Source organism: Anarhichas minor, unplaced genomic scaffold (genome assembly GCF_050575085.1).
Source record: "Anarhichas minor isolate MPS153535 unplaced genomic scaffold, ASM5057508v1 ptg000014l, whole genome shotgun sequence".
NCBI lineage: Eukaryota > Metazoa > Chordata > Actinopteri > Perciformes > Anarhichadidae > Anarhichas > Anarhichas minor.
The window spans coordinates 8,419,322-8,443,520 of record NW_027466460.1 but is presented as its reverse complement, the minus strand read 5'-3'; the positions used below and the strand labels follow the sequence as shown (position 1 = coordinate 8,443,520).

Below are 24,199 nucleotides of genomic sequence, written 5' to 3'. Positions count from 1 at the left end.
AGAATGAATAAAGCCATGTGTGCCCACTATTGTCCTGTGATACCTTGTACTCGAATGTCTTTTAGTATACGTCTTTGTAATACTGTGCTTTTGCCCATGAGACATGATGGTGGAAAGCCAAAGCGGCCTTTTCTCTGATATCAACTATCTATAGTGAAACTTCAGGAGGACAGGCAGCAGAAGACTTCAAATAGCAGGGGCAGCAGTGACAGTGTGCCTCTGTGTGTTGCCGCTTCCCACAGCCCTAGGCAAAGAGGGCATCGTTTGATTTAGAGGCAGGAATGGCCTTCTGGGCCCTTGATTACCAGAACCCTGCGTGCTTTCATGTGGTCAGCATTCTGCCAGAGAAGGGTCACTGTTATCGATTAAATAATCTGAGTCAGTTAAAGGCAGAAACAGGGAGCATTCATGTTCCAAACTGAAGGCCTGACTCTTCGGAAATGGCCTAATCCATCTTCCTGGGAAATGAAAGGATATAGAACAATTATCTGCCAAGCAACAGAGCCGTGCCCACCGCTCGCAGCCTCCAGTTCATCTTCCTGGAATGTGCGGTTGAAAAAAGTTATGAAAGCAGTGTTGGACTTTTGATTAAAGTGATGTTGTTAACGATCCAGATCAGAGCTGCAGGACGTTTAATATACGAACACTGGGCCTCACTGGAACAATGACTCATTTGATTAGGGAGGGAGTTATTCAATAGATTTTGTTCCACTGGCTCATATAGTCACAGCTATTCTACGCTCCTGTATGCTGGGTTAAGTCTTACAAATGGCTTTCAGTCATTGACTAATGAACATACACACATGACAGAGATTACCTAATCAGAATCAATACTAATGGCAAAATAATTAGCTTTGCCTAAGTACCATTGATGTAATTAAGCTCTTTGAATGCTTTCATTGAGATTACAAATGTAAGGAAACCATTCATACATTATGTTGGATGTATCTTATGTATGTATTAATTCTAGTAATAATAGTTAAAGCAGCTAATGGTCTCGTTTCCCAGTGCATGTATGATATGTTCGCTGACTTTAATCCAGTCAGACCTCTCAGGTTTCTCTGCCTTGAATAACAGCACTCAATCCTGCTGTTAAAGTATAAATTCAAAGTTTTTCAAGTCTATCTTAAACTTACATGCCTGTGTGCACATTAAAACTTGTATTATTATTCGTTGTTCCAATGGGCATGCGAGTACTGTTTTAAGATAAAAACATTTACCAACCCTTTTTAAACGGAGACTTTGCTGTTTTTCACACAGCTTTGTATCACCCAACGGCAGAAGTCTGCCAGATGACACAAAATGATGTGTTCAGCGTCATCGACCGGTCCTTCGCTGGCAAATGAGCGGGGAGCTCCGGGTGCTGGAGGGAGGTTGAACATTGTTTATTGGCATTTACTAGCTTAACCAGTTCCCAATCCCAACGCGTCAAATACCGCAGCTTCGTCAATACTCCTTGTCATCTGACACCGACGCTCAAGCCTGTATTTGACGCACCCTCCCGCCGCATTAGCAGAGCATCAGATAAAGTATAAAGTGCGAGATAGTCCTCACGGGGCGGGAGGGAGATGTGCTGGATGGGTCAAACGAACACAGGAACAGGAGACCACTGTTGGTGTCCCGTGCGAAGCTTGAAGTAACATTTTGTCACATCAGTTGTTCGTCAAGCCGTTAGTCAATCATGTTAACGTCAACCACGCTCTTTTCCTAAACTAAGTTGTTTTGTTGCCTAAACTTCCTGTGCATGTAATATTGACACGCCGTCACTGACGTGCAAAAAGACACAAGAGAGGTAGGTAGAGCGTCTGACCAAGCTGCATTATTTGAGGCATTGGTGTGTGAATGTGTTGACTACATGCATTGTAGTGATACAAAGCTGGTTGAAAATTGTCAAAGTTTCTCTTTCACATGAATTTGACTATAACAAAAGGTAAAATCAGTCCAATAAAGAGTAAAGAGAGAATAATGGATCAGTATTTATGGGTTCAATATTTGACAAACTGTATCCAGAGAGAAGTTAAGTTATTTCTACAAAGCACAAGTGTTTGTCTCCATTCAAGTTTTAACAAAACCTTTTGATCCCATTTCTTAATTCCTTGCTAGTTCTTGTATCTGTCACAAAGCTCACCCTTTATTGTGAACATATGCACAGGATCATTTTTCTTTTTTATCTGGAGAGAGTTGAGAGGATATTAGCAAGTGTTGAAAGAAAACTGTCCAGATATGAACTCATCTCTGCAATTGATAGTTCTTGTCTAGGATTTTGCTGCGGGAAAGAAGTTGGTTGACCAGTGGAATAAGGAAACCGAAATCCTGTTCCAAAACAATTCTTAATGATTTCCAGATAATCCATCATTAATGTCATCTTGAAGAATTCTGGTAATAAAAAAAGAACAGTAATTTGCATTTAAAATAAAAAGAATTCCCTACAAATGTGTCTTTTTTGGGTGTCCAAAAGCTTCATTTTCTGGAACTGCACCTGCCTCCTCTTGGCCCGTCGCACTAATGGTTAGCCACCTGCCGTATGGCCGGCGTCATCAGGCCGCCAGCTCGCATCTGCAGGCCACGGACGTAGTGATCTGCTACATAATGGAGGGGCCGTCTCTTGGATCATTTGTTTATCATCTAGTGTGGGTGTAGTCCATTATGCATGTTCTGTGTGAGTCACATCAAAGTCAGCAAGACAGCCTTTCACTGAGTTTCACCGCATTAACAAAGCATGATTTACCGACATGTTGCCGGCTCACAACTGTGGGGAACCCCATATTCTGCACAGAGCATAAACACACATTTCTGAATAACCTCTGAATCAAAGCCAGACTCAGGGTGGGCTGACTGATGTGTTGTACTGATGCAGGGTGGTCAACCAGGAGGGTGAAACCAGCCCTGGACCGTGTGATCCATTAATAAGAACCAGTCTGTCTGTGCCACAGTGAAATTGGTTAACACTGTCTTCAGTTACATGAAAGGATCAACCCAATATCACTTAAACCTCAGTCCAAGAATTTGAATCTGAAGTTGGGACTCCACACAGCATGTGGCCAAAGATGTTGTGCCTGCAGCGTACTGCTTAAATGAATATCACATTATTTCGTTGGTCCATGGACCATTCAAATCATGCTTTATTGTGTATTACACAATGTGAATTCAATAATATTAAGGAAAAGAGAACCAAGAGCAAGGTGCAGAAAGACAAACATCTTAGACAAGAGTCTAACTTAAAGTTTGAGACACTGAACTCAACCTGCAGCAAAAACCTCATGCAGTCTGTTTGTTTTAAAATATTCTAAAGTGTTATGTAAAGTGCATTGAATTTCCTTTGTGTTCACAATTTACATATAAACCTTTCTTGCGTTGCCTTGTGAAGTGGCTAGACTGAGCTTTACATAGATAGCCAAGTGTGCAGGGCAAATTAAGTGAAATAAGATACTTCAAGATAAATTAAAGAATGACAAAACAGATTCAACCTAATGGAACATCACTTTTCTCCAGCTCAACATTTTTTTTAATGTCCACAAACTCAGAGAGTCATCAGAAGAAAGGCAATGCAAGAGACACAAGCTTTGGGAGAGGATCACTTAAACCGTGTAAACCCACTAATTGTCAAAATTGCAATGTTTTTAAAAACATGCTTTAGCAAATTAAATGTTTTAGTTAATAAACAAAAGTTTTTCACAGCAAGCCAGAGATTTGTCACACTCTGGGATGTGTCAAAAATAATTTACCTGAGCTATTACCATTTTTTATTACCTTGCAAGTTCCAATTTTGTGCAGCGTTTGACCTGCATTCATTTTCTTTACATTTTTGTTTTGGCCACTTGGGGGCAGCACAAGAAGCTATGAACACAAGCTGACACATTTATCACCTTGTAAAGATGTTGTATGAACATTAAAAAGTTGCCTATTTAATGGGCACTGAGCAACATTAGCATTCATTTAGAGTATGTTTTGTGTTCTCCTGAGTCCAGTCTTCTCTCGCCTTTTAGCTGTTTGGTCTCCACAAACTCAATATCTGTCTCGTTAGCTGCTAAATGCTCCACTATGTTCACCAGCTAGTCTCACACTTTGTCTAACTGTCGCTTTGTGCTGGGCAGGTAGCATACAGTGGGTATCGAAGCTATTTTTGCAGAAAACAACAGTCTGCTGCATTTGGAGCGCTGAGACTGAATCAGAACTGTAAAACCAAAACAATGAGCCAAAAGATGCTAAAATGCTTCTTGGAGCCGAGAGGAACTGCGGAGTGATTATTATGGTTATTGTCTGTTTGCCACGATGAGAAACCCCTCTCACATTTACATAACCATTTCATCCATTGTTAACATAAAAATATTGCAACATGGAATTGGGGGAAGTGACCAAGTAAAAGTAAATCAGTTTTAATACTTCTGCAATAAACTGTCTCCTTAACTCAACAATCTAAGACCAATCTTAAAGTGTATTTATGCTACTAACCCTAAATATTAAGCTGAGTCAGCCAAAGATTGAGACTGTGGCGCCTGGCAGATGACCACCTGCGTCACACCACTGTCTCTGTGTGTATTAACATTACTATTATTCAGCTGGAGACGACCATTTCCACTTACGATTCACCTGCAAGTGATGCCAGAGTTATCCAGTCTGGCGTCAAGGGAGTCTACCTGCCATGATATGACTTTAATCTTCCCTCAAAACAGATCAAAATCAGTAGTGGTTAGCTTTCCTCGCTGTCAGGTGAACTGATATTGATACGTTCTCAGATATTATTTCACAAATGGCTAGGATTTTCCAACATCTGAGACTCATCAACAGTTTTGTCGTCAGAGCATTATCGCTGCAAAAACAATGATCAAAATGTGATTACCGTGTGGAGGCCAGGGTGATGATAGCATGTCAGGACACAAGATAATCCCACAGGAAACTCTTTCCAACAGTGCGAGCCAAGAAAACAATCACAGTCTTTAGCCCGGGTGCTCATGTCTGAGTGTCAAAGAAGTCAAGCTGTAAAGAAACTGAGCCTGCTTTGTCTCTTTCTTTTCAAAGATCCAATTTTTTGACACTAATTGACATTTCCCCAAATCTCTTTGTTAATTTGCGGTATTGAAAAAAAGTGACACCTCACCTCAGCACCACATCGCCATCCTTAAAAACGTCTGCACACATTCACCACATGCAGAAGCATTATCTAAAGGCACCAGAAGCTTTGCTGTCCAAAACATTCACATCACCTTCCGTCCATCGGGATACTTTAATCATCTGTGACTCAGATTCCTGTCACGTCTCATCATATGGTTCCTCTGGACATCTCCACACTTATCAGCACCAGAGCATCAAAATGTTGCTCATGCTCCGCCGGCATATCAGCAGTATATGTCATTTTAAGTGTCTCCTCTTTTCTGCTTGCATGTATTAAATTGATGAATGTGTTTGAAATGCTAGACACTCCAAACCGGACCCATCCCTATTTGCGGTGGTCCTCTGGTTCCCTTTCAGCCACTCTCTTCTGGGACATTTTCAGCTGTTTAATCCGAGGCATTATAGGCTTCCAACATCCAGTTGGACATCACCAGCTGTTTATGGAACAAATCAAAGTTTTTCCCATGAGGCATTGTTTTTATTTTGCTTGGTTATTCGAACATGCTCTTTTATTCATCCAACTGAACACATACAAGAAATATTCATAATGTCCGTGGTACTTAATCAGCTGAGCTGTCTCACTCTTTTCTGACATATTAAAACATAATATCCAGCAAGTAACTTTTCCTGAGAAAATGGATGATTTCTTTTGAAATCCTTTTCTGCAGAAAGCAACGGTCTGATGGCAGTCTTTCAAGGCAAATCACTGTGACACTCCGGTGACAAAGGTGGCTAAAAAAGTGTCGCCTCTAAGCATCTACAGTTACATCAAACAAGTTCAATACTTCCTCCCACTCCCCAGTTCAGTTGGTTGTCTTTTGTCTCCAACAAAAGAACTTGACACTTTGAATTGGAGCCTGTGATGGATCGCTTTTGAGGTCAGAAGCCTTTAACGGTATACTGGTTTCATCCCAGTCCAGCCGAGCTTCCAGCCTTGAATAGATAGTTCCACCTTGTGTGAAGACTAGAGCATTATTAGGCGTAGAGTCATAGAGCCATTGTGGGAAAGATGGTTTTGGTGACTGGCTGATTGTTTGGCTTTTGTGTTTGATTTACATGCACTGTATAGTTTCTATATGTGCATCACATTGTTTTCATTTTCAGGAGTATAATAGTCAGGAGGATGATGCACTGAGAAGATGATTTGATGGATTGTTTTGGTTTAATAATTGCAGCAACATTTGAAATAACACCTTTCAGAACATACTAGAAAAAGGCAGTAACATAGATTTGCAATAATTTTGAGTTTAAAAACTGTGAACGTCACCAAATGAATTACCTTTAGGCAGAACATGTGTCCCTGTCCTAAATGCCTTATTCTACCAAAATCATAGGCTTTACCTGTCTGAAAGAGTCCATTGTACCTCCACATGTATTATCTAACCAACATGAATATAACTTATCTTGATACAAAACTCTAAGAATCTAACAAAGGAGTCTCTATAATACTTGTATCACTAACTTTATCACCATTGGCATTCCTTGCATAACGAGGGATGCCTCTCCCACAGAGGGAAAACAATGGGTATCAGTTTTTTTTATTCTAAGTTATTCCGGAATGCTGGTTAAATGGATCCTGAACAACCTCTTGCTTCTTTACATTTGACATTGGTCAGGGCATCATGTCAACGAGAAGCCTAATCCAAGACTAAATGAAAATTGTTAATTGCTTTTGAGATGGATTTTTTATTTTTTCATTTTACATGTAACACACAATTCTAACTTTCGATCACGGAAAATATTCCACGTTACCTATAATCCCTCTTTATAGCAGCCTCACCAAGACTTTTTTTTCCGTTTTCTACGCGCCCAACTGCCTCGCAGTTAAAAGGGTCAAGCGCCCAGTTAAAATACACAGTGTATAATTTTATAGCCTTTTCCCAACGGGGCTACTGGTGCCGGTGTCGAGACGACAATGTGCAAGCAGCAGTGCCGCACACAGATCAGTTTCATTCGTTGTCAGTTGTGAATAGGGGCGGAGGAAGCAAACTCATTAGAATCCTATAAAAAGAAAGTATCCGAGATCGTAAAACACCCGACTGCTGGACTAAGTGCTCACTCTCAGCCAGACAGAGACAGAGAGGAAACCTCTTGTCAAGTTTGTCTCTGACCTTCAGAGCATCAGCATTTTAACAGATTCACTTCTTCATTTTTTTCGCTTCCATACTGGGCTCTGTGTTTTTCAGATATCCTTGTCGATGGCAGTCATTCTTCTGAATATCTGATTTTCAGGAACAAAAAGGTGTCCCCATCACCAATCCCTGTATTGCAGTCGGGCAAGCGTGACGCATGGACACTGACAGGGCGCACACTTCTCAATGAGAAGCTTCATAAATTGAGGTTATTCAAGTGAGTTTTTTTCTTTTTTCTTTTTGGTATACCAGAATTGTTTTGTTCGAGGATGCTCGTCTCAATTTGGAATAGATGCTGTGCCGTGATGTTTCTCGTCGCTACACTGAAGACCGAGACAACCCAGGTATCAGAGGCGCGCCCAAAGGCGAATTTAATCAAGCCAGCTCCGTTTGGAGGGACGCCTACACCCGCTACAAACCGCTCCGACACTGTCCAACTCGGGATCACCAAGAAATATAACACACTTGCGCAGGTAATTTCATTTATTTAATTATTCACATAAATTAATATACCAGACCTACATTTTCACAAAGCCTGACATTGGGTTGCAGGATCAAAGCCATTAATTATTAGGGGTAATAATAACTTAACGATTCCAAAAGTAGTGTCCAGTCATTCTAATAAGCCGAACAAGGAAAAATAACAGACTTTTCTTCATTTAAGTTACATTATAAGTGTGCCATTGATCCAGATAAGCGTGCGTAATTGTGCAGGACGTCTCCAAAACTGTGCCTACGGAGTATCTTGAGGTGTGAGGGTAAACTGCCTTTAAAACGGCTCTCTCACGTGGGAATCGTTATTGAAAATTGCAGGGATTGGACCCTCATAAACCCTAATTGCCTGTCAGACCTGACGCCACAGTCGGGTGCAGCGCACTTCGACGGTAAATCATTAATGCCAGCAGAAATGTGAGAAAAAGTTAACACTTGGGGTAATTTTCTGTCTGGGTCTTAGTGTCATTAAAGTGGTCCAGACGCTTGCTGGGATTATGAGATTCTTGCTGGTGGGCCTCTGAGGGATACTCTTACCAACCACTTAATACCCACTCAAAGAGTTATCAATTCCTGCTGTTTCAACAAAGTGCCATATTACTGTAGTTTGAGAGCAAACATGGGATCAAAAATGTTAAACATTTGGCAGGTTTCCTTCTGGCAAACGTAAAAAGTTGTGAACATTACGAGTTTTATCAAGTGCAGAATTAGAGCCGTAGATTTGTATTGCTTGGCCAGGAAAGCAAAGTTTGATTTCTTATACGTGAATGTTTTAGGGTTTTTTTTTGAAGAGGAAAACAGATACTGGTGTGGAAAATAAAAATGACTCATCAGTCGAACAAAAAACTGACAAAAGCCAGAAGGCCTTCATTTCCCATTACCATTAACTCTAAGTTTTAATTGAACATGTTGGAGTCTGATTATGTTGAGATCAGAGCTTTATGAGCAGCAGAGGGCACTGCCACATCTCCATCAGCTCAGAGAAACAGCTGATCACTCTTGTCTCACCTGTTAACTCTTGTTTACATTTGGCCTGTTCAACTGTCTGTAATATCACTTGCAGAAGTGATAGTGTTGGATATCTGTGACGTGCGTAGTGCTGAGAGCAGCTCCTTGAACATCCAGCTCAGGCAGCAGAAATGATGAAAAAGCCACTTTCTCCAACCTCAAGCAAGCCTGCCAGACCTCAATTTGAACGCCTGCTTACATCTTTGCCATTGCAATAATCTGGAGCGGTTTGGAAGAGTGGTCTGAGGAGAAACAATATGTGTGTCCAGAGACCACTATACTGTTGCAAAAGTAAAATGTCACAGTGCTGTGTGTCCAAATGAAGACGGCTAATAGCATTTATTGCAGGATGGGGTATACATACAGTATATATGTGTGTGTGTGTGTGTGTTCTGGCTGCCAGGAGGTTTTCCAGAGCTGTAAATTAACAGCCGCAGCTCAGCCTTGGCCAGAAATGCGGCTTGACGCTGGCAAGCAAACGGCAATGACCTTCTGCATCTCATGATACAGTGGCCATTTATGAGCAGAATAAAGCACAGATAACAAGTCAGCTCTCTTCACAAGGCTGTAATGGCAAAGTGTGGTGTCTATTTAGTCTAGGAGCGATCACAGGGAGTATATAACTGCAATTACTCTACCTTAGATTTTTTAATTATGATAAATGCCTTGAAACACGTTGCATAGCACAAAACCGCACATGAGTCATTTTCTTTCTGAAGTGGTTCACAGCAGGCACCCCAAAAATATTTTCATCTTCGTCTGCAATTGTGAATTACTGCTGATTAAAGCTTGGGTGTAAGTTTGGAAAATGGGCATGCATCAACTCAACAATTTTTCCTCTGGCATCTGCATTATGGGAAACCTCAGAGCCGATAGATATCCTGCGAGTAGATTTATGGTCAAGGCGTCATGCTGTTGAGCTTGTTACAATTGGTGAGGAATAGTTGGCAGATTATCACACCTCTGGAGGATTCACAGTGGGTTCAGGATGTGAGTGTTTGTGAGCTTGCCAGTTATGTGAGTGATAATATCAATAATTTAAAAAAACCTCTTACTCATTTTTTACCACATTTACATGATATAAGGCAGCTCGTTCTCTTACAGTTAAAGATTAGAGTTACTTGAAATCTCCCCAAAAATCACCCTCAAATGTAGCAAATTATTGAGGGAGACAGTCCAGCCACCCTGTGGGGATAAGCCGCTGCAGCAGGAAACAAGGGTGTAATTTGGTGTTTGATCCATCAGATTAGAAACGCTGCTCAAAGCCTTAGCTTATTTGACAGCTTAATGTGCTTTTATTTCCTGTGGCTGCTGACATCGTTGGGCGATAAAGCTTACACAAGCCACACAAACCAGGGTCAGGTTTTGGCTATCTCTTGGGGTTCAGTCGGGGAGCAAACTGCAGAGTGTTTTCCCGTTGTCTGACCCTTTTCACATCAGTAAATCTGAGAAAACCAAAATGTACGCCTCTCAGACCTTGACAGCCGGCGTTCTTGGGTGGCACTGTTGGCTCCTTGGAAGGGAACCAGCAGAAAGGGATAGCACGGGCAGGCAGTGCTTACCACTGTAACCTCTGAAGCCTCAAGGGAACCGACAGCGTGGCGGCATTCATGCGGTATACGTGTCTGTAAAACATCAGCAGCCTGTCAGTCAGCCTTAACTAGTTGCTTTATTTAATTCAACACAGAGATTACTTTAACAAGCGATCTCTGAGCGCTCTGCCTATAAAAGTAGAGCCACGTCCTTTCTCTTTCTTTCTCTAACCTAAAATGAACGTTCAGTGATCCTAATGAGCTGAGAAAAGAGGTGCGAGTGCTTGTTAGCGCTCGGCTCAGTTTGTGCTTCAGTCTCTTGTCCTGTGGCCTTTCCACTCTGTGGGTCCCTTGGGCGCTGTGAGGGCCCTACATTGGAGCCATTAGGGGTCTCCTGTGGAAACCTCCTTTACTGAATTGGACCTGTCAATGAGCGAGGAGACCCTTGCACCACAGGATTACACCTTTTAGAGCAGCACACCTCATAGACTACCATCAAAAGCTTTTCCGCTTTCCTTTGATACTCTTTGAAGAGAGCAGTCGTGTACGCTGTCTGTGTGCCTCTCCTCGTGTCCGATGAATAAGATCAACCCAGAATGTATACTTAACTTAAGGAAGGTCTAGTTTTTGGAGACTTTGGATTCTAGCACTCAAAGGGACATGCCCATAAACACATGTGTTTTGAGTGATGAAAGACGCCAAGCTGTGTTTGAAGACATGGTTTGTACGAGTGACTTGTGTGCAGCCATCCCTATGTTATCTGATACCGGCTGTCTGTGCTTTCAGGGCATATGCAGTTTGTTTATTCAGTGACATCGTTTATTTGGCTCTGTAAGGCCCCTGCCACTCATTAACACCATTCACAGTTTCAGGTTCTGTGCCTGATTTCTGAAGGTCAAGTGCAATCACGACATGCAGCTGAAAAAGCGTGGATGTGGAGAGTAAAGAAGTCCTTTACTGAAGCTTTATTGTACTTTTCTTAATAATGTCTTTTGACTCAGACAAACACAATGGAAGTACAGCATGTATGAACTGCTCTTATTTCTCAACAGTGTCCCTTTATGTACAAACAATACGGGATTTATGTACAAACAATAGGTCTCTGAGAACACATGCTGTAAAATGGCCTTGCTTTTTTACAAAGTGAAACATAAAGTAAACCCTCAGACTCAAACTAAACAATAGAGACAATATGTTGTGTTTTTTAATGCATTACAGTGCACTTCTATCAAATTATATCAGCACTTTGGGATGACTCTACCAAGGTAAATAAGGGACCCAAAGACCAGGGGGGATGGTTCAAAGCCCTGTATATCCGGCAGTAAATCCCTTGTAGATTGTCGCTCCTGCACATTTAAGGTTCTTCTTCAAAGCCACAATGCTTAACCAGCACGAGAGCAGCACGAGACAGGGCCAGAGGCTTCCCTTATGGCTCTCTGTCTGTCTCTTCCTTTATCATCTCACCAGCATACCAAGAGGGGCTGCAGACTACACCGTTTTCAACCCGCTTCCTCCGCAGGACCCAATGCTGCGCTTTTATGTGTGAAGGCTGTCGAGGGAAAAATAAGGGAGCAACAGAAAAAAAGATGTGAGATAAATGAGATGCATCCAAATGAAACCCTATCCCTCAGAAGTTGCGTATGAGGCGATTTAAAACATGACAAGATAAGGCAAGATTATCAGCCGTGATTTGGGGGTCAGCCTTGTATCATTGGGTTTCAAAGGGCTGTCTTGCGGTTTGAGCCTCGATGGAGGAGGTGAGCCCTGTGCTTATTCTTCTTCTCCCACCCCGCTCCCCCTCCACATGCACTATACACTGTAATCGATCCAACCCTCTGGCCAGAAAGACGGATAGGAATCAGAGCAGGTAGTATGAAGTACTACTGCACGTGGCCTGGCCCATTTGTCTTCATATTTAGATAACAGCACATTTTTCATGTCAGGGAAAAAAACTCCCACTGCACTTTATTTAACTTCTCTTCAGAACATATTTCCCTCCTCAGCTGTGATTATACCATAGTCCATGACGATGAAGATGTTTCTCTGAATGAGCAGTTGACACAAAAACAGGCCTCTCGATGAGGTTGAAATTAAATTCTTGACTTCGGAAAAATTTGTCATCAAGTATCTTGATGTTCTTTGTTTAGCAAACTCCATCAGTTGAGGAAAACTGTGAGATGTGGTCAATGTGGTGTGATTCACTTTCTGGTTGAGAGTTAGATTAGCGTTATCAAAACCGCTCTAATGTCTTTGTCGTAGAGACAGAGCTTGAGCCGATATGATTAGTTTAGCTTAGCATAAAGAGTCAGCTTTTCCACAAATCAAAAATACACTCCAGCTCAAATTGACACATTTTCATTTTTGTTTGTTTATTGACGGATTAAACAAAGGATAAACATTGTATTAAATAGTGAGCTTTATAGGTGTAGGTGGCCATATTTTTGAGGAGAGAGCCGGGTTAGCTGTTTCCCTCTGGTTCCAGTCTTTATGCTAAGCTAGGCTAATTGCTTCCGTGCTCTACCTCACCATACTTAATGCACATACTGAATGCATGTGAGAGGTATTAATTTTGTCATTTAACTGTCTGCAAGAAAACCAAACTGTCAAACTATTCCTGTAAGATTATTGTTATTATTATTATTATTATTTTTGTGAGGAGCTCAGATTTTAAGGGCTACTCCAGCCATTTATATTGCACTTCCATAAAGTGTGGGGGCTTGCAACAGAGAGCTTTCAAAAGGAAAGGTCAAATTCCTGGATCTTACGTTTCCCATTGATGGCATTTATGCAGCATTAGACTCTACGTGCCTTGTCTTTTTACAGACTCTGTTATAAGAATCCCCCTAATGCCGACGCCAAAACAACCCTAATGACATCACCAGAGTTATTTTCTCAGATTTTAATTCCTCCAGAACCAGAAGACAGTAGCCTATAAAACTGAATAGTTCTCCCCACGACAAGTAAACTGGTCTTCATGTGTACAATTGGTGGAATGTCCTTTGAAGCAAAGCCTTTGAATATTCTGAGAACGGCTCTGAACACAGTAGTAATTAAGAAATATTTGGAATCCATCAAACCTCTGGGCTTTGTTACTTTCATAAACACATTAAGCATCTGTATTGTGGGAATCTGTCATAATGATGGATGAGGATTCAGTTTAATATTCCTGATCATTTTTCTACGCCTGTATCATTGCCTCCATGTGTTTCCAGGCTGAGCAAGTCAGCGTGGCATCTGTCCAACAAGTCTAATCTCGTTCACTTTCTAAAACAAAAGCACGTCGTCGGGTAACAACTTCCAATGTGCTGAAATATTGATTGTTGAGTTAATTTTAACATCTGGAGTACATTCTTGTGTGCCTGTTCTTTTGGGCATGGCATCCCCTTCCTGCTGACCTTTATACCCTAAATGGAGTTTGCTATTTATTGGGGCTAAAGTTATTTTACTCTGATTCAAACCTCTCTCTTGTTCATTCTCGTGCTTATTGTTCCATGTTTGTCAGTGGTAAGCCACACTGAATCAGATCTGTCAGTGCAATGCCAGCTAAATGTGGTTGTGGTGCTGGTGGTGGTGTGCCAGCCAAACATGTTGCTCTAATGTCGTTTACACTGGACACAATTTACAATCCGTCTATATTTACTGACCTGCATATTTGAATATGTGTCCATCCATTGTGATAACCATGTACTAAAACAAAAGAGAATAAAATAAATAAAATAAAACAAAGATGTGCAGCAATTTGAGAAACACAGTGACCTAACCTTTATTATGTCTTGCCCAATGGATGTGGATTTGAGCCAGGGTAATGATGCTTCCCTCCAGCTCTTCAAAATGTTCCTCTCGCTTGATGATTTCAGTGCAAAGAACATCATTTCATTTGGATTGGGGAGTTAATTTGATTTGGGAAAACCATTTACGACAAACTCCTTTGCTCCTGCTCCAAGTCTGATGGGGACGGGACTTGCATGTGTAGGGAATTATATCAAGTACCAGTAAATCTCCGCATTGGTGCATACAATTGTTGTGGAAAAAGTAAGTGTGGCTTTAATTGTACTTCTCGCTGCTGTAGACAGCCGATGTTGTGTTTGTTAAGGTGGTCATTTTAGTGCACTTATGGAAAAGACTTAAAGTTATTTGTGTGCTTTGCAACACACAGAATATGTCGCAACCTTTCAGTGTAAACACAAAAATACTAAAGCTCAAACAATGGCAAGTTGACTCTGAAGGAGTATGATTAGCTTCAGTAATTCCCCCACAATTATGTCTGTAGACTGATTAAGCCTCTGAACACTTTTGGAGAAATTGAGAGAAACTGAAGTGGTCTCTCTTGGTTTGTAAATTGTAATAACTCTATTGTCTGGGACCTGAAACAAATGACAACGCTAGTGGGAGCGATGTTAATCCCTACAACATGTTGTCCTCTAAAATTGTAGGGAGTTCACCCGAAGAGAACAACCAACATATTTTCCCACTTACCCCCAATAGTATCATGCCATGCAGAGAGTTTGGGGTTAATTTGCCAAAGTTTCAGATCTCTGCATGCTACTTAGACGTCTGCCACCACCTCAATACAGAGTGATGGTGAATGGCATTTGGTTTTGATGTCCAAAACATAAAAAAATGACTTTTGTAAAACTTCACAGCACGGTCTCCTTCCAGAACCAGTGTTGCTCTCAAACTGTTAAAGAGTAAACAACAGTCAGATAACCTGTGATTAAATACAACATGGCTTTTATCTAGAAAATGCAATGTTGTTAAAATAAAAGTGGAATTTTCTAACCTGATGACTAAAGCCCAACTTAAATGTAATTGATCATGTCTTGTTTTTGCTCTAACTATGTTTTCTTTTCTGGAGAGAGTCTCTCCAAATACCTCTAACCTGAGCATAACATGGGTTTTATTTGGCTTGTTAACTGCTACAATTTAAATTTTGCGACCTGGGGTGCACGGTGCAACTGTGGTGCGCCGTGTATAGAGTGGAATTAGAAGGAATGCAGTTACTGTGTTATGTCTGCATAAGTTGAGGTTTGCAGGGTTGTGACCAAATAAAATCCACTACTCTTTAACAATGGTGTCCTCTGCAACACAGCACTCTGATTATCTGGGAGAAATGTTGTAAACATAGCAGATGTCCTTGTGTGGGAGATAGCACACCACCTACAACTATAGGCCCCATCTAATTAAATTCATTGGGATGGAGGTAACTCATTGGTTTGCCATAACAAGAAGATCCACTAGATTAGTTCGATTTTGAACAGAGTTTGACAGGATCAATGTGGTTATGGGCCATCGGGGCCAGCCTGAGTGATGCAATTAAGGGAATTTGTTACTTATGCCAAAGCCACACGTGTGTGTCCTTCAAAAATTGCATAAAACATGACTGCACCTTCTGACATGCACCTCTTGACGTAATATGAGCAGATGGACTTGCACTTTACCCACACCTTTTGTTCAGCAAAATTCTATAAGTGTGCTTGTGCATTGCGCAACCTTTTATAAATACATTTTACGAGCAAATTGATTGAGTAAAACGCTGCATCTTTTTCCTCAGCAGGTGTATCCATGCAGCAATGATAAGGAGTGCAGCGTGGGAAGCTACTGCCACAGCCCGCAACAGGCTCCCTCTCGCTGCCTCACCTGCCGCAGGAGGAAGAAGCGCTGCCATCGAGATGTCATGTGCTGTCACGGGAACCGATGCAGTAACTGTACGTGTCTGACACAAACACGTTTTCAGTGCATGCTAGTTTCAGTTATGTTGTGACTGCAGGATACAATTCAGAAATTAGATTGCTGGCCTAATGCAGATATTCTGGAAAATAAGCCGAATTTAGCAATCTCTAACACAAGCTACTGCTGTATTGATCTGATCTTTTAACTTGTTGGCCATCAGGTTGAACAGTCTCTTACGTTGGCTTGTTTCTTGACAAAGTACAGTTGCTATTGGTTTCTGTCATGTTTGATCTCTTCTTTATTCTGCCTGCAGATATGTGTGTCCCTATCTCTGAGAGTGTGCTCTCACCTCACATCTCAGCTTTAGACGAACATAACAAACTCTCCACCAAAGACCACAGCTGGAGAAAGAGTGGGAAGGCACATGCTAAGCATTCTCTTAAAGGTGAGATTATGTTTAAAACATGTCCACCGGAAACCCTGCCCTCTGTAAACACTGTCACTGTTGTTTTGTTTCTCAGCTTTTCCTGCTGTCGATGGCAAAATCTCTCTGTTGTTCACTGTCTGCATGTCCTACAGAGTTCATGGGCGACGCCAATCCACAAACTATGTTGATAATTACCCCTCTGCTCATGTGTCAGTGTCTGTGTGCTTAAAGCACAGCATGGGGAGCCTAAAATAAACCACAATGCCCCTGCTGTTTCTCCACCTACATAAAGCCATGCAAACCCTGTCATTGACAGCTCACACACTTGTGTGATACACAAGTGAAAACCACAGAATGCAGGTTTGGCATGATTATAGCTACTCTCTGAGCCCCCTGCTTAGTGTTCATGTCACCTGATTTAAGTCAATGTAAGGGCCTATCCATAAAGCAATTCATTTAATGAGACACTTAAATTACTCAACTCTAAATGCACCCTCAAGACAGCAGGCTGCAATGCTAAAATCAATATGAAAATAGCAGCACTACTTAAAGTTGCTATAAATAAGACCATTTAATTGTATCTGTGCTTCACTCACTCCCTCTCCTTAAACATTATTGTATTATAATGGCCTTATGTAAGTCGCTGCTTGAGAAAGAAATCCACCAACAATCCGTGGTGTTAAAGCAATGAACACGCAGTCAGGCTTAGCAGTCCATCATGCTGATGCTTGGAACTTGAAATAACTTTTCAGCAAAGTGTGGTTTTGTCAGCAATACAGGGCAACATGGTTTGAAGGATGAAGCTTTTGGCAGGAGGTGATACACATTTAAAAACTGCAGGACTAAATTATACTAATTATGCATTCACAAGAGCAGTGGACAGATCCTGCCAAGAATATCAGACTCAGACCAGATGGGACGATATGGTAAATGTACAGAAAAAGCAAATTGTTTTCTTGATTTATGTTGAAAGCTTCATGCTTTTCTTTGGTCTCCGACATGGCCACATATACTGCGATCGTGAAGAAAGGGTTGCATAAACTTATCCGTATGGAAAACATAACAGCTTAATGAGCAATAATTGTACATTTCCTGTGCTATATTTAACCAAAGCACTATACAGCAAAACTCCAAGATGCTAGATGATTTATAACTTCATGCAGGTCTTTTATGTCTCTGATGAAGCATTTGGTTCTGTTTTTTCTGAGCAGACAATATACTGTTTGTAGGCGTGTTGTTCGCTGGTTCCCCACTGATCAGCCCTCTTTCTTGTCCTCATCTGTTAGGGCATGAGGGCGACCCTTGCCTGCGTTCATCCGATTGCTCGGAGGGCTACTGCTGCGCCCGCCATTTCTGGACCAAAATCTGCAAGCCGGTCCTGAGGCAGGGAGAGGTGTGCACCAAGCAGAGGAAGAAAGGCTCTCATGGCCTGGAAATCTTCCAGCGCTGTGACTGTGCCAAGGGCCTTTCCTGCAAGGTGTGGAAAGACGCCACCTCCTCGTCCAAGTCCAGGCTCCACATGTGCCAGAAGATCTGAAGCAGGGGCAGCTGCTTTCGGCGTGGAGGCCTCTGTCTCCATCTGCCAGGGGAAATTTTTTGTAAAGGATGGGTTGTGGCTGTATTAAAAAAAGGAGTAAAAGACAGAGACTAACAAGAGAAAGAACAGACTGTGTGGGTTCAAGCTCTCTAGTTGGAGAGTGAGTGGGATTGCTTTAATGTGTTTGCTGTGAGTGGTCCATACCTGCACCCACACACAAACTTGCACCCTCACACACACACACACACACACACACACACACACACATACACACATACACACACACACACACGCACACACACCCCTCATGGGTTTGTGAGATTAATGAGCTTACAAATAAATGATACACTTTTTAGACATTCTCGTGACATTCAGGGAGCCACAAAGTTAGCCAGTATATGCTGTGATAGGTGTGAACCTTTTCTAGAAGGAGGCAACAGACGTAGCAGTCTTTTATCAAGCCTCAACTTATAATAATAATAAGACAAATAGACTATTTATAGACAAGCCATAGTTTCACTGCACAGTACATTCTTTACCAAACCCCAAAGTGAAAGATCTGATGGGTGTAATGATGTGTTTCATTACTGGATCTGTCATGACTTGTTATCTGTTTTATCAGATTTCAATATCTCACTCTACTTGGTGTTTGTTTTAAGTATTGAGGAATTCAGCTTTACAACCAGTAACAATGTCCAGACCCACAATATACCAGTTATATCATATGAGGAACATACTCCATACACTGCTCAGTCCAGCGCTTGACTTGTGTAACAGCATGCTGGGACTTCAATGCGCGTATAATACTTTTATTAAACCAAAGAATGAAAGAATATTTACATCAGAGTGATGAGTTTCATCTGGGACATTAGCTCCTCGCCCGATTTTTAGCCACAAGAAGAGATATAAAGTATCGTGTCCGTTGTGTAAACCTCGTTTGATCTGTCAGATACAGCTGCAATCTATTGTGAGACAACTGTGTGGGTTTAAACAGTTTGCACTGAGGTAGTGCTCTGCTGTAGACTTCGTGGTTCCGATACCAGACCAGAGAACGGTTCTGCTTTTCCAATCACATGAACAGGATTCAAGGTTACCATGGAAGGGCAATGTTTTCCGTTTACAAAGCAAAGCCAGTAGAAATGGAGACGTGAGAAGATTGATTAAAGTAACAAAAACGCTCCATGAACCTGATGTTTTCAAAGAGAATTTCAGTTTGAATCAACATTATGTTGATGGCACTCAGCTCTGTTTATTTTTCAGTTTTTCAAATACGACTGCATACTTTCTACTCATGAAATACTGTGCAGTTTTTTGGTACTAGAGGTGAACCAATGCCTCAGCATAACTTCTTTAAACATCCGTTACCTACATATTCAATATGATATCACATTTGCCTCTTTTTGCTTTAATGCTTTTAGAGCATCAACTACACATCTTTTGTAACCAAAATATCAATAAGCTCTTATATTGTAAATAGATTGGAACCAATGAAATGTATTTAAGAATCAATGTATATCATGTACATATAATAAAGATATGAATCTTAAACATTACAGCAAAATTATCTAGGTGAGAAGAGTAGTGAGGGATGGAACGGGACGAGCACAGTGGGATAGATTCAAGATAATGTTGAAATAATAAAAGCTGCGTGAATAGCCAGAAGGGAAAAACATAGCTACAGACTGGCTGCATCGAAAGGGATTTTTTGGAAGAAGAGAGACAAGCACATTCATTTCCAAAATAGTTTGTGTAAATGGTGTCAAGATTTATATCTCACTAAATATTGTCTGTGCTGATGCTTTTAATTTGTTTCGTGTATTTACAATGATGACTGAATAAAAGAATGTATTTTGTATCATTTGTTAACTGCTTATCATTACATTGCGTTGCTTGTGATGTTTTGTTGAGTTTTTATAGTGTACAACATGGAGGTAAAACCAAAGGAAGATGAAATATGCTGACATTATGCATTATGTTTTTAGAATGATAAAATTCATCAATCAAGCGAACAGGCTTGTTTCAGACAAGCAAAAGCTCATTTAACCAGCTGCACATTTTTAAAAGTATGGGCTGATTCACCTGTTGCTTTGCATGACATGAATGTTAAAGCCCCTGAAAACTTGGTTTCAGATTTTAAAGGTGCCCTGTGAAGTTTTCTTGTAAACAAAGTTATGTTTACATTCAGCGTACTCACCAAAATGCATCGTGTGTCGCCTTGAGGTCTAAAAAAAAACGTGCTGAATGAATTTTTCATCGTCAGAAAACATTTGAAAAGCTGATTTTTGAAGAGTTTGAAACCTGCATTGTTTACATACGTGTTTAGTTTCAAGCAATCTTCTCCCTTGTGTTTTGTTTGCGCATTGCTACGTTTCTTAACATGTTGCTGCCTCTAGCAGATTAGTGGAATAATGCGAAACCTTTGGCAGGAATATGTATTTATAGGACCCACTCATAAACACAGCGGTTCATTGCGCTTTGAGTGGTCAAACTCTACAGGGTACCTTTTTAAGTCTTTCTCAACTAAAGTAAATATACATGACTAAATCAACAAACAAAGTTGGGGGGGGGGGGTGGAATTCTTGCATAGCTCACTTGGAAGAGGGAATCTATAGGCCTTTAATAAACATTATCCACACAGCTGATTGACTGCAGTGACTGCACCTCGTGATAGTGAATTTATACCCTAAATAATAAAAAGTAATCTTTTTTTAAAAAGAAAACCAAATCCATGAAGTGTTATAAATAGCAGTCGCACTGCTTAAGCATTATAAAATGTAACAGAGCTTTTATATTAGTCAGATTATACGCCACCATGTCAATTGACCATATAATCCAAACTGAAATACTCATCATTTAAAATATGTTTTGGAGACGCACTGATGCGGCAAATCCTGAAACAGTTCAAGGTCACTTAAACCACCAACCAACCAACCAACTGTGTCTGCATTTGAGATTCTTTCATGGGCACAAATAAGACCCATTATAGGCTGATGCATTGCAGATGTGATCTGTAGGCAATATGCTTTGAAATTCTCCTTTTACAGTAAAAGATAGAATCTTATACATTGAATATGATTGAATACAACTTATTCAATGGCATCTTTAAATGTGATTACTGTCCTCCATCACTTCAGACAATGTGGCAACATGTGCTGAAAGCTCTCCGAGAGGCTTCTTGCAAAACAAAATTTCTAGAACATTATTGTACAACTTCACTGGGTCCCGTTATGACTGTTCTCAACAGTGGGACATATTTTTTCCATCATCTCTAACAGGAGACCTACAATTTGCAAAAACATCAAATGCAGCGGCATCGTTGTGGGGCTATTGTTCTCCACAAAATGCCTCATTATGTTCAAAATAAGTATTTATTTATCGGGCAGGGGACTCGTTCTTTCACATGTCAGCTTATCTTGCCCCTTCCCCTAGGTTACAAAAATGTTGAATAAATTAATAAATAAATCTTAATCTTAACAGCAGTGCCATACAGCTACTTTCAAGCCTTTTTCAGGTTGTTACCAGATGTTATTAGGTGGCCAGAGAAACTGCTACAGTGCTACACCATATCTACCACAGTATTGTTTGCGATTTACAAGCATTTTGCAGTGAATATTCCAGCACCTTCTGTCAGTATACGTTAACATAACATGTCAGTGTAGCCAGCATTCCAAGATAAGCCCTACTCATTGGGATCAGTAAGTACAAATCTTTAGCATAAACATCTGGTGCTACTATGAAACGAACAGAGCGGAACAGGGGATTTTCTGTCTTGTTGATTTTATTTGCTTTCTCTCTCTAATTCCTCTGTAAATAATTGTATTATACATACTCAATTTTTCCTCCAGTTTTTAGCTTATTTTACAGACTATGTGGAAAAGTCTGGGAGTGACCTCTTATGTTTATGTGTTCACCAGATGTTTAATATTTGCATTTCAAAAACGGTGTGACTCCTCAAGGTTTACCTATTTACACCATTATCTTCTTCTGTTTTCCTTATTTCTCTTCACCTTTTTATATCAATAGAAGCAATATTATGTAACAGAACTTTTCTATGTTGTGCATTCAGTTGTACCTCTTTTTGTTGGTGAAAGACACAATACATTGTTTGCTCACATTCCTTGTCAGTAAAAAGCAGAAACCTGCAATAATTATTCAGCACCAAACTCTGCGCGTTACAATGTTGTGTTTTCAATCCAGCAAGTGTCCAGTCATTTTTTTTCACATGTGTTTTTGATTGAAAGTAATGACGCTACCCTACCTTTGTTTGGATAAGGTTTCTATTTGCTTAAACATTGGATGCCTTTTTATCTCCTCACACACTGAAAAAGGTACATTCAGGGTCTCCATGGAAAGAAGAGGTAGACACAGAAACAAAGCACTTTTCTCCAGCTCCAGGCCACCCACAGGCTCTGGAGTCTCCACCAAAAACCTGCTAATGAGAGAGTCACTGTCACTGGCTCTGCACTTTCCAGCGTGTGTCAGCAGAAAATACAAATGAAGGAGTTCACACAGACAGGTTTGACTGCCCATGAAGTTGCCAGCTAAATAAATATGCTGAATGATTCAGGCTTTGATTTCGTGCCCGTGTTGGCACAGTGTGGATCATAAATGTAATTTGGGTATTTATGGCTCATATCATTCACTATGGCAGAGAGGGAAAGTTTTCTCGAGCAAGCGGGCTTCATGACTTTATCACATGGACTTCTGCGTCTGTCGAACTTACACATAATGCAAGCTGTTGCAGCAGTTTTATGATGTTTATGGCAATAAGATGGCTTTTATTTGTCTTTTATCTGTTTATTTAACAAGACAACTCATTCTCATCCTGAGCAAAGTTAGCCTAATATAAAGCCCGGGAAGAAATCGTATACATAATGAAGAAAGTTGGGTTGACCACAGGAAATCTGTGATTGGTTGCTTGGCGAAATTTCCCTCTTCTGACACAGTGTCTGTCGTTCTCAATCTCTTTTTCAGTCTGAATGCGACCCAAAGTTCAGGAATTGGCTTTTGCCTTGTGATTATGACCAGATTAGAGCAGTAATATTCTTCTATAGGAAATAGTGGAAGATAATCTTGACACTGTCATACTGCATCTAAAGCCATGATGTGGTCTAATTGTCACATTTTTTAAATGATATCTGTATTTTAAAGTGGTACACAGATTGTTTAAAGTACCAGTACAACAATGTGAAAATACTCAATTACAGTCAAGTCCTCCTGTATTACTTAAGTAAAAGTCCAGCAGTATTATCAGCAAAATGTAATAAAAGAAAATACTTAAAATACTTGCTCCACAGATAAATGGCGCTTGACTGTTACATTATTATAAATTACATTATTATTATTAATAATAATAATGCATCAATGTGTAATAGTATTTTACTGTTGTAGCTGGTCGAGGTGCAGCTAATTAGATACATTTCATTATCATAAAGGTTTTAATATTATATGGTAGTTTAGTCTGTTGATCCCCGACCTGAGGGTCATGAGATGATTAATGCGGTAGGATTTGCTATTATATTTTGGACTTTTCACTAATATTTGCTTAAAATAGTAGATACTTTTTGGCCTCAAAACTTTATTTAAACAAAACCATCTGAGAAGTCTAGAGGGGAAATCACTGTTTGGTGGAAATGTGAACAACTTCTAGACATCTGAAATGGGAAAAGGGACAAAGTGGTCACAAACCAAAAATGATTGGGAACCACTGATTTAATCTTTTCTTTTTATGTAAAATCTTAATCTGAAACGTTACTTTCCCCTACTTTTTCCCTCTGAAATGTGAGTGTAAAGTAGCATGACATGTAAATAATCAAAGTATACTCAAAGGAGTAATATGTAAGTCTAAGGAAAATAATAAATATATACAGAATATACTCCCTGAAAATGGAAATATTTTCCTCAATTTGTGAGTAAGAAACTTTCCTAAAAGCCATTTTTGGTCATGACCCATTGTCATCATCCAGAGAGAACATTCATTTACCGATGGCAATTACAAATTACTAGAATCAGCCAAAGCTTTATCTGATATAAAATAACGTCTCAGCCTAATGGCTTCTTTTTTCTTATCTTCTCTGTCCATTGTAAAGTCTGCTCGCATGAAAGCAATCATTACAACTGGCAAAGATGTGATTGTATCATTACAGCAAGGATTAGTTATTATTTTCCACGATCTCTCTTTGCATCAGCAAATGGTCCAAGAAAAGAACAATTTTTTTATCAGAGGTGATCCAAAAAGATGAAGTCTCTCTGCCAACTCTCAATCCCTGGACCTCTGCCTGGTCAACCA

General features: G+C 40.4%; 1 protein-coding gene across 1 annotated transcript; it reads left to right on the top strand.

Moving 5' to 3' along the window:
- The first annotated feature begins 6,641 nt into the window (after window positions 1–6,641).
- On the top strand, window positions 6,642–17,910 carry dkk2 (dickkopf WNT signaling pathway inhibitor 2). The gene is made up of 4 exons (XM_076092047.1): window positions 6,642–7,717; window positions 15,828–15,981; window positions 16,260–16,391; window positions 17,660–17,910. The coding sequence occupies exons 1-4, from the start codon at window positions 7,514–7,516 to the stop codon at window positions 17,908–17,910; spliced, it is 741 nt and encodes a 246-aa protein (XP_075948162.1). The 5' UTR covers window positions 6,642–7,513.
- The last annotated feature ends 6,289 nt before the right edge of the window (window positions 17,911–24,199 follow it).